Consider the following 11670-nt stretch of genomic DNA (forward strand, 5'->3'; position numbering starts at 1 on the left):
AAAATGTTGGTTTCTACAACATATTTAAAAATCGTCGAGATCGGTGATGAGGTACCTGTTTTCTATAATTATCACGTTCTCCACTACTTCGGTACTCCTCTTAAATCCTTGACACTTTCGGAACGCCCACCGTCGGGAATAGGCGAATTAATGTACGACGGCGATTCCGGAAAACTTGAAATGAGAAAACTGAGTCTCCTTGACGCGTGGAGTTCTAAACGAGCACGGATGAGCGACAGAACGTCGGCGAAGCGCGACAATGCAAGGACTTTTTCTAAAGACGAACAACGACGGCGCATTCTGATTCGCGTCGATTATAAATTGCCGACCTAGCGAAGGTTCGAGGACGGGAATCCTTGAAAGGAAGGAAAGTTAACTCAAGAAACGTTGACAATTTTATTCATTCTTATGGGGATCCGAGATCCTCGATTCCGCTCGTTTCAAACTTCATCGGCGCTGAGAACTCTCGTCCCTTCGTTACTGGGCATCTGCTGAAGTTTCGTCGACAGTTTCTTCGCCGTCTGCGTTATCTGCGAAAAGAAACGCTACAATTCAACAGCGGAGTAGTGATAATAGATGCTGTTAGTAACAATTAGACCGTAGATCTTTACGCAAAATTTAGGATTCCTAAATAGGAATTTATTTTTTACTCTGAAAATACAGGGTGCGGAAATACAGGGGCAGAAGTAACTCCCACGTTTTAAAAAAACGATTGAAAAAAAGCGATACGGGATAACACCGGAAACTTTTTGTTTCTTAAATTTAGATATAAAAAAGTTGTTTTTACTTTATGTGTTAAAAATTATGTCGTCCAAATGGTGGCCTTTACGGCGATACACATTTGGAGTCGTTCTTGAAAGTTTTTCCATCACTCTCGCTAGCATTTCGGACGAAATTCTTTCAATTTCCTCTTGGATGGCCTCCTTTAGTACGACATCATTTTTAAAACATAAAGTAAAAACAACTTTTTCATATCTAGATTTAAGAAATAAAAAAGTTCTTGATGTTATCTCGTACCACTTTTTTTCAATCATTCCTTATTATTCCTGCCGCGCCCTGTATTATTACGTAAACCTTTACTTTCAGTACTTTTTTCATATCATTCCATACTGCGTCCATTTCGAATATTCGAGTAAAGAATTCAGCGTTCGAATCTTCGAAATTCCAGGCTCGCCTCGAAACTTGCCTCGGCTTCCACGTCGATTACAGCAGTGATATCGTTCAACGCTGTTAAATATTCCGAGGCGCTTCCTACGTTTCCCAGAGCCTCGAGAATGATCGCGTAATTAATCAGTATCAGTGGATCCTGGGGCGCCAGCTCGTGGGCCTTCTGCAACACCTTCTCGGCGCCCTCCAGGTCGTCCAAACGCTTCAGAGCGACTGCAACATTAATAGACTGAGAACTGGCTGCGAAAATCAGGAATGATAAGGTGCAACGAAAATTTGTATCTAAAAACACTTCTTACTAGATAACAAAGACAAAAGAACAATACAAATAAAATCGATTCGACTTTATTTATCGCGTAATTTATTTACTCTTCAATTCAATCATTTTTATTGTTCTTTTTTGTATGGATTTCCCGCACCTCAGCCTTCTCTCATTGCATACGTAGTTAACTAATAGTATAAATAATAAGAAAAACACATTGCCAGAACCGCACCTTATTATTGAAATTTTCAAGAATTACTTTCCTGCTTACCAATTTATGACGATATTATCGTTTTTCATGCACTTAGCCGCCATTCTGTCTTCTGGCAATTGTTATCCAGGTTTTTCAAGCGATAAATAATATGAAAACGAATTCGCCAGAGCTGCACCTTGTCATTAAAATTTGAACAATTTTTTTACAACTTTATCGACTTCTGGCAACATTTAAGCCCCGACCTAGACTTCTGGCAGTAGCATTACGCGATTTCTACAGTTAAAGACTATAACTACACAAAATTTCATGGCTGCACTCAAAGATTTTATTTTGATTAAATATTAACATGTTTGACCGCCCGCCCACGCTTTCAGCTCCGGGAACGACTTCTGCCTGCAGCGCTATTTTCTTTGTTATCTAGTAAGGAGTGTTTTTAGATACAAATTTTCGCTGCACCTTATCGTTCCTGATTTTCGTAGCCAACTATTAGACTATAAACTCTTTGTCGCGTTCCTTCTTCGACTTTCGGCTGACCACCGCGCTAAAGTAAAATCGATGTCGTTAGAATTTCTCATGGGACAGTGACACACTATCCTATCCTTTTACTTCGAGTTGGGCGAACAGGATGATGAATTCGTAGGGTTGGACACAGGAAACGGAACTGGCACTATTCTTACGGTCTTCTAGATCGCGTGGACACTTCAAAGAGACTGCAAGGCCGATCGAACTCTTTGTCGCAGAGCTTTTTTGTTTGTTTGACTTATAGGTGGAAATAGAATCGAGAGGATTAGAATTTCTTAGAAGACAATAACGTAACACGCTCTCTCGCGTCGGAGAACTTCTTAGAGCTTTTTTATAGATTTCATTGGGCCACGTTTCGCTGGCCAGACGTTTTCTATAGGAATTGAATGGAGTCTTTGTTAATAGTAGAACTATTTTGTTCTTTTTCTGACTTTTGTTTTGTACTACTTACTTTTTAATTAAGTAACTATTATCCTGCAGATTTAATTTTTAAGAATTGTCAATTTCAAAAAGAACAGAGAAAAATGGAGGAACTGAAGGGTGGAAAGTGAGCACCGAGAATGGAGTCTTTGTTAATAGTAGAACTATTTTGTTCTTTTTCTGATTTTAGTTTTGTATTATCTACCTTTTTTAATTAAATGACTATTGTCTTGCAAATTTAATTTACAAAAATGATCCCAAACCAGAGGAGATATCGATAGCCACTAGGTAAAGACTGATAAATCTAAATTTAGTCATGGCTATTGTACTGGTCGGAATTAGTTTCCGAGGAACGAGCAGTGATGCATAATATGCAAGCATATGACGGATAAACAAGATTTATTAATTTCTTTGTGGACTTTAGATATATGTTTTACACAGTAATGTGTTTTGATATTATATTTTTATATAGAAATTAAATTTTATATTTCTCCATCGTGTAGTATATTTCGGTAACTTTTTTTTTTTGCCATTTTGAAGTATTATTCTTGAAATATCTTAACGATGTATGGGAGGTATCAATCAGAGACAACTGTATACGAAATTTGAATTAATCGAATATCTTTGTAATCGCGACATTTAAATAAGCAAACTTATAGTTATAAGCTTGTTTTTAATGTCAAGTTTCTAATTTAACACGAATCGTTTTGTTTATATTTAATTTTAGAACGAGGCTCTCAATATTTGTAATCATTAATAAAGAGACTTGGCATTGAAACTCCCTTGAATTCAACTTCAAATAATACAAATACAGAGAATACGTAAATTTATACATGGATGAATACAATACAAGATTGGTACAGTTCTTATTCGCCACAGCAAAGATTGGTATAGTTCTTTACTGTGGTGGCTAAGAACAGACGTACGACCGGAACGGTAAAAAAAGCTTCGGTGGTTGAGAGTAGATATACGACCGCAAAGGGTTAAATCCCAACCCTAAAAATAAAAAAGTTCTTACGTCCAAGCAGAAGGTAGGGCATGTGATTCTTGGGATCAGCGCTGACCGCGGCGCACAAATAGATCGCAGCCGATGCGGGTTGGCCAGTGGCGAGAAAAACCATCCCCAAATTATAGGCGGGCAGGAAGGCCATCGGGTTCAGATAGTGAGCCCTCTTCAAACAGCTAATTGCCTGGAAGCAAATTGGAGCGTTAAACCGATTTGCTTTGCAATTCCCGTCGCCGCTCGATCGACAAACAGCGCGCGTGTATCGCGCGAAACAGTCGTTGGGAAAATATGTATACGTGACATTGATGGGATCGGTCCACATCAACGATAATTCAGGATTTGCTGACCGAATACGTAAATAGGATAGGCACGGATTATGTAAATGCCGCGAAACTACAGCCGCGGTCTGTTATCGTATCAGAGAGAACTGAGATAACAAAAATTTAAGAGAGTGTCGCAATTTTTTTTGTTTAAAAAAAGATTATCGAATGTTTTTGGAAGCTACAGGAATTTCGTCGAGTATAATAGAAACGTGATTCGTTATCGAATCACGGCTACCTCCTTTACAAAGGTAACCAAAATTTAAGAGAGCGTCAGAATATTTATTTAAAAACAGACTGTTGGACGTAGCAATCTCGATCTTCGTACACGCATTTCTCCATGATTTAAAGGGATGTCACAATTTTTGTTTAAAAAAGAGACTATCGAATGTTTTTGCAAGCTACAGGAATTCCGTCGAGTATAACAAAGTCGTAATTGGTTATCGAATCACGACTATCTCCTTTACAAAGGTAACAACAATTTAAAGGGACGTCAGAATATTTATTTAAAAACAGACCGTTGGACGTAGCGATCTCGATCTTCGTACACGCATTTCTCCAAGTTGTCTTGAGCTACAGAAATTATTTCAGATATAATAAAGCACCGTTATTAAGTAGACATCTTCCAGACTGTCTTATCGTGTACGTTTTTTGGAGAGAGAGTGGCAAACGCACGGTTCTTTTTCATCGGAGCTGCAAAGCAGTTTCCCTCGCGCTTCTTATCGACGACGCGGCTAACTAAAAGCCGAGCTTTGAATTTAATCCACTTAACTTCGGCGTCTAGGACCACTAACAAGTGAGCGGTGTCCCGTGGAATAATGGGAGAGTGGATTAAGAAACTTTCGCGCTCGGTCCTGGATGTCGAATAGAGGTCCTTAAACTCACGCCGATCCTCTTCCTCTTCCAGAAGGGCTCTATTAGCTGTCGTGAAAATATTTAATAACGTTCACTGATTCTATTTATCGCACTGCACCGGCCAACTGGAAGGGAATTTTTCACGACGTTCCAATAATTGGTAGAAGAAACTACACCCTTTTGCGAAGCACAAGATGTCGCGCTTCGTTGAGCTAATTGAACCTCCGAGGATCGATACGAGCAATAAATTATCGGGGGAGTGCGCGTTGCAAACATTCATTCTGCTCTGTTCTTCGAAGCGAAGGAGAAATGTTGGATTATTTGCCCCTAGGTCTACTCTTCTTGTTTTCAATTTAGGGGATGTTGTCAGTAATTAACAGACATCGTGTGTAATACACCGTCTGTCCCAAAACTAACAGGAATGGCTCTAGTTTAATAAATGTAGTGGCGGTGGCGGACGGTGAGACAGTGAGTAGCATAGCCGACTACCGATAGCCGATTTTTCATGGTTGCTAATCAACCAACGATGCCTATTATATAGATGATTTTACGAGGAACAAATGAATCGAAAATGAGCAACAGAGTTTTTTAATTTGATCTTTCAATTTTGAGAAAATTGGTCTTGAATCTCTCCTTGGAGCACGTGTACCATTTGATTAGTGTGTCTGACCATCACTCGCCATTTCTACTTATGTTGCTAATTTATGTTGCTTCAGCTACGTTAGTGTCCATTTCGATTAGTTTCAATCGTTTAAAAAATTGCAGTTTGCATAGAAGAGGTATGGTACATCAGACAATGCCAGAATCAGTAGAACTGGTCAGTCGTGGTCAGACATGGTTCGTCAAACCTTTCGATTTATTTTTACGGAAACGAAGCTTCCTATGAAAAAATGTCATTCTTCGTTTTCGATTCGTTTTCAAGCAAAGAATCATCCCCTGTTGATGACGTTATATGTAATTTTTATCCTTGTGGAACACTATTTATTTTATGTCGTTCGCATTTGACCACGTGTTCCTTCGCGAATCATTGAACTCATTGAAATCATTTTCTAACAGTTAGTTAGTAGGTGACTGTCTCTTGTTTTCCGTAACTCAGATGTTTCCGATACTAATGTCGCAACTACGTTTTACTCTCTTAGGAATTGAATTTCGAAATATCAAAACTAACTGCGCGGTAATTTTAATAATAAATAAAATTTCTCCTACGTCCCCTAGTATGTCCCCGAATGTATTTTATTTTATACTCCCAATGAAATTTATTACTCTTCACTTAATCTCTCTTTAAACTTCAGGTGCTACAAATAAGTTACTAAATAATTTATTAAATCCCTGTTTCTCCAACATCTTAATCTCTCTTCAACTTTCAGGTACTACAAATAGGCTTCTAAATTAAATATTAACTTAAATAATTCCTGTTTTTCCAACTTCCCCATCCACCGCGTGTAAAAAGGCCAGCACCGTCCTCCACGTTGTTAAGACTCTGTACCCACTGAATCTCAGTCGAAGAGACTTTGTTTAGTACAAATCGCCCTTTTCATCAGGGACTTCCCAGCGAGTAATTCGCATTCGTCGATTTTCCTTTGGCCAGGCTGCACCTCGCAGCCTTGCATTACAGGTTTCTGTCTTGGCCTCTAATCGAGTTTCTCTGGGACGCAAGTGTGCCTGTGTCGTCAATCCTGCAACCCGCTGCACCCTTTAATGGGTTGTTAAATTAATCATAGCCGTTAAATTCGCCAGCCTGGACAGATACACCTGGCTTCGGATGAAATCAACGCCGATTTTTACAGTTTCTGAGAAAAACACTTATCTAATATCTCTGTGCTCAATAATTCTTCTGAGGATTCTTCTGTGTTCGATAATTCTTCTGAGTTTCTGAGGAAAACACTTATCTAATATCTCTGTGCTCAATAATTCTTCTGAGGATTCTTCTGTGTTCGATAATTCTTCTGAGTTTCTGCGGAAAACACTTATCTAATATCTCTGTGTTCAATAATTCTTCTTCTAATAAATAATACAGAATTCTTAAAATGAGAATTCTCGAGTTCTTCTACTGCACGATTCACGAAATACAAATAGGACTGTTGATTTAATTGGATCCAAATATTGTATTTAGTTCGATAACAAAACTGAATCGCATTTCTTCTGAAGTCCTTACGGTTCTTTAGTTCATAGAAGTGCGAGGCGATAAGCCTGTTAACCCTTTGCACTCGAGACGTGACTCTCAGTCACCATTAGGCTTCACGTAGCAAATCTACAATACCTAATGTTTCTTTAGGTTTAATCGTAGGTTTATAATTAAAAGCAATTTCTTTGGAGCTCGAAGTTTAGATGTAAAGACGAGGTAAAGATGACCTTATATTCTCAAATCTAAATAGCTTAGAATTCATGGCAATGGAATGCTAAGAAACATCTCGAGTTGCTGGTAGATACCAGAAAAAATGCCTCGAGTGCAAAGGGTTAATATAAACACCCGGGCCAAAACTCGAGTTCGACCATTGGGGTGTCGGTTATGTAAGATCAGAGTGTGTAAACCAGGATCCGTTATAGGGTGTGCGAATAATGACTCAATGTGTAAATAGGAGTTTACTATATTTTCGATAGGTCTCGACTCCACGAAAGTCGATGCAAGCCTGAACCATGTCAGGAAATTTCAGCCGTGAGGACACATTGCCTGCTTCAGCCATTTAGCTATCTCGAATTTTCTAACAGTTAGTTGAGAGACAACCTCGATAGTGAATGTGACCGCCTGTCTGACGCATTCGTAAAGTCATAAGAAAATTAATTTTATATAATACTCGATATTTCATTTTATTGTTTCCAACCATAATCCAACAAGGACAGTGACATTTCCCAACATCTTCTTCATTTTGTTAATGTTGCACGAGACGTGGATGCCTTTACTTTGAATTAATCGAGAAAGAAGTTTAATATCGCCATTTTAAGTCTCGATGTAAGTCCCTGGCGGAAAGTTGGCAAGAAGTTCAGGTATTGCGATTATTTTTCAATTCGAAGCGAGATGAACGAGGAGACCGTGTCCCGGGGCACTTTGATCTTGCCAGGAATTCAAATATCTGCGGTGCAGAGGAGCCATCTCTCAGGTGGCCAGTAGGATCGGAAGGAAAGGTGCGTCTCGTGATTACGTAGCCAGGGATTCTCAATAGTCCCCATATGTAACCCCTCTGGTAGCTTCGAAATACTACATACAGTCAGTGTAAGAAGTATTCGTACAGCAACCAATTTAAAATATAATTAATAAGAAAAGAAATACATAAGAGGTTACCATTAAAAATAATAAACTTTATTAATTTATAAATAAACTTAATAATTAACCAGCATTCCTACATATTTTTAAAGTAGAATTTGCGTAAATTAATTATTTCTTCCCCTAAAATTTACTAATAAAATAAATATATGATGTTTTATTTTGAATTCATTCCTGTACGAATAGTTACTTACACTGTCTGTATGCATACATAAAAACACTAATAATTAGACTGCGGGTCTTTATGCAAAATAAAATCTTCGTGAACGCGCCTACAAAAATTGAACCTAAATAGGAATTTATTTTATTCTGCAATCATTGTAACATGAACTTTACTTTTGCACATTCTTCGCACTTTGTAGTTTCTTGCACATTCAAATTTCCTATAAACCCATAAAGATCCGCAGTCTACTAATAATGATCTTAAATATTCTAAGGCTACTCAATGCCAACATCTGTCTCGATTATTGCAAAGAAAACAAGACAAGAATGCTTGCAATGATCGAGGTTCAACGAGGAGGAGCTCCGCTTACATTACTACGGATACTTCACTGCGATGCAGTTATCAAGGTTCTCATATATTAGATTGGGATTTCAAGCTAAAATTATATAGTGCAATCATTTCACCTTCTTACCTAATCATCAAAAATAATAAAAAAAAAAAAATTAATAAAGATACGAATACTCTCTACACCCACTGTAATAGTGTACTCGTTCAGTATTACAGTATTCATTCACATTAATTTCTTTTTTTAATTATCTTTGATGATTAGGTAAGAAGGTGAAATGATTGCGCTATTTCATTTTTTGGGAATTGATCGGTGTACGAATACATTCTGCACCCACTGTAATAGTGTACTCGTTCAGTATTACAGTATTCATTCTTATTAATTTCTTTTCTTAATTATCTTTGATGATTAGGTAAGAAGGTGAAATGATTGCACTATTTCATTTTTTGGGAATTGATCGGTGTACGAATACATTCTCCACCCACTGTAATAGTGTACTCGTTCAGTATTACAGTATTCATTCACATTAATTTCTTTTTTTAATTATCTTTGATGATTAGGTAAGAAGGCGAAATGATTGCGCTATTTAATTTTACCTTGAATTTCCACCTTCGGCAATCATAAGAGACCAGAATGTGGTTGAGGGATACTGAGAGGGGGCGATTACGTCCATAGGAAGGTACTCACAGCGACGAACTTCTGCTTCCCGTAGAAACACATACCGACGTTGTTCCACAAGGCGTGCGATTCCGGGATCGATTGAGCCGCCAACTTGTACTTCGACAATGCCACGTCGTACTCCTGGTGATTCTGAAGTGCACAGAACGTTTTAACCCTCGAAACGAACCGTGTCCCTGCGCCCTCTGCATCCCTCCATTCTCCCGCACCGGAGGCTGAGTAATTGTAATTAAATTCTCGAAGAACATTGCAGAAACCAAGCGCATACTTCGGCCACGAAACGTGTACTTTGTTCGGGACCAGTGGGGCTCTTTGTGTCAGTGTTTTTGTTTACACAGAGTGCATTTCGAGCAGTGAGAAATTGAATCTTCTAACAGGAGCCCCTGACTTTCGATAGGAAGCTCACTATATCCGAACCCGTATTTTCGGGATGCAATCTCAACGCTAGGTTTTTGGAGACATTTTTACCTATTACAAATTTCACAAGGGTTTTTGCAGGAACTGTTTCTGCTTTTCGTCGAGCATTTATGCAACAAAGACTAGCATGTGTATATTCGAATTCATTTCTGTTCTCCTAATTAACTCATTGCAGTCGTATTAAATTTAAGCATGGCTATTGTACCGGTCGGAATTAATTTCCAAAGAACGAGCAGTGATACATAATACGCAAGCTTATGAAGGATAAACAAGATTAATTATTAATTCTTTTGTGGACTTTAGATATATGTTTACACAATAACGTGTTCTAACGAAATGCTTTTATGTAAAAATGATAGTTTTTATTTCTCCATCATGTGGTATCTTTCGGTAACTTTCTTCTTGTCGTGTTTAACCGACTTCGAAAAGGACGAGGTTACTCAATTCGACGTGTATATTTATTTTTCTTTTGTTTTTTCTTTTTTCGAGTATTGTTCTTGAAATATTTTAAGAAACCAGAATACCTAATTACACTTCAACACGATTTGTAAAATATTATTATATTCGGAATTCTACCAAGTATTTTCGACTATTTGGTACTTATTACAATCTGTTACAAACAAAAATAACAATATTCGATATATTGTTTAGTACTCCAAAATGGCAAAAAAAAAGTTTTTCCGAAATATACCTCACGATGGAGGATTATAAAATATAGTTTTTAAATAAAAATATAATATGAAAACACGTTATTGTGTAAACATATATCCAAAGTTCACAAAAGGATCAATAAATCTATTAGTTTAGCCTCCACAATCTCGCATATTATGTATCACTGCCTGTTCACGGAAAATTAATTCCGACCAATACGAAACTCGTGTCTGAATTTAACACGACCGCAAAGGGTTAAATACTGAGAAATTTACATAAATTGGAGCTATTCTTAATAAAAATTCAACCGAAAATTCGAGTACACGTCAGGAATTAATTCTTGAATTTTAATTATCGATTACTTGATTCGAGCTTTGTCCATCGTTTACCTGGATCACGTAGGCTATGGGCAAAATCGCCCTGGTGCAGTCCGGGGCGTAGGCAAGGGCTGTTCCAAACTTTTGAAACGCTCGCTGAACGTCGCCGATTTTAAGATAGAGTAGGCCCAGATCGGTGGCTGCCTCGACGCTCTCGGGATTCCCGCTGAAAAATCCAAAATAATTAAATTCGAAAAAAAATCAGCGTTTCGCGAATTCCCTCGATTACTGCACAAGTGGAATTTCTGGTTAGGTATTTCTACGTCCGCCACCCTGTTCCTCGGTCACTGGAATTGCGTGGCCTGAATATTCCGCAGTCCTTTTTCGCTTATCCACAGAAAAAATGTTTCAAAAAAGGGAGTTCAGGGGAGCTTATTTTTGTCGAGCATCCCAAAATCAACGCTCGACACGCTGACACGAACCAAAAATATTTATTCCGAGAGTTAAGCATGAAAAGAAACGAATTTCGATGAAATTCATGAATTTTCACGAAGCTACAATAATAAATACCACGATAGATGTTTGATTACTAGACTGCGGATCTTTATGTAAAATAAAATCTTCGCGAACGTGCCTATAAAAATTGAACCCAAATAAGAATTTATTTTATTCTGCGAATATTATAACTTGAACTTTACTTTCAATCTTTTTTATATTCTTGCATATTGTTTGTATTTTATCGTTTCTTACACATTCAAATTTCTTATAAATAAATTCCTATAAATAAAGATCCGAAGTCTGTTGATTACGTAGTCTTCAAGGTTTTAACGATGGAACGCATAGCTCATCGAATTTTTATCCGATTCGCTTGATTCAACGCTTAAATTGAAGGTAATTAAGTTTATACGCTAATGAACCTCGACTCTTAATGAATTATCATTATAGCATAAAGTTATTGCAAAATAACGGCCGATAGGTATCGTTCAATTTCATGTTTTTTGCCGCCATTTTTGCAATTAACAATTTTTTTTTTTTTGCAAATTGAGGTTCATACGCATTTTACGTACCTA

At 37.6% G+C, this 11670-nt stretch overlaps 1 protein-coding gene across 2 annotated transcripts; it reads right to left on the reverse strand.

Annotated features, from left to right (window-relative positions):
- Nucleotides 1-98: 98 nt before the first annotated feature.
- LOC128892755 (Bardet-Biedl syndrome 4 protein homolog) lies at nt 99-11285 on the reverse strand. 2 transcript variants are annotated; one of them, XM_054153294.1, is made up of 5 exons: nt 10673-11285; nt 9225-9347; nt 3604-3775; nt 1187-1380; nt 103-530 (listed from the first exon to the last, which is right to left on the reverse strand). In XM_054153294.1, exons 2-5 carry the CDS (start codon nt 9255-9257, stop codon nt 441-443), a joined length of 489 nt encoding a protein of 162 aa, XP_054009269.1. In that variant the 5' UTR covers nt 9258-9347; nt 10673-11285; the 3' UTR covers nt 103-440. The 2 variants fall into 2 exon arrangements, with proteins under 2 accessions (XP_054009270.1, XP_054009269.1); XM_054153295.1 differs by lacking the exon at nt 10673-11285 and having other exon boundaries at nt 99-530; nt 9134-9347.
- Nucleotides 11286-11670: the final 385 nt, after the last annotated feature.

The sequence above is a fragment of the Hylaeus anthracinus genome, unplaced genomic scaffold, assembly GCF_026225885.1.
Source record: "Hylaeus anthracinus isolate JK02 unplaced genomic scaffold, UHH_iyHylAnth1.0_haploid 16889, whole genome shotgun sequence".
Classification (NCBI taxonomy): Eukaryota; Metazoa; Arthropoda; class Insecta; order Hymenoptera; family Colletidae; genus Hylaeus; species Hylaeus anthracinus.

Coding starts and splice junctions, on each gene's coding strand:
- LOC128892755 (XM_054153294.1), bottom strand. CDS start 9,257: ATGTGTTTCTACGGGAAGCAGAAGTTCGTCGCT. Junction 3,776..9,224: donor GGAAGCAGAAGTTCGTCGCT/GTGAGTACCTTC, acceptor ATTTGCTTCCAG/GCAATTAGCTGTTTGAAGAG. Junction 531..1,186: donor TAATCGACGTGGAAGCCGAG/GCAAGTTTCGAG, acceptor TTCTTTTCGCAG/ATAACGCAGACGGCGAAGAA.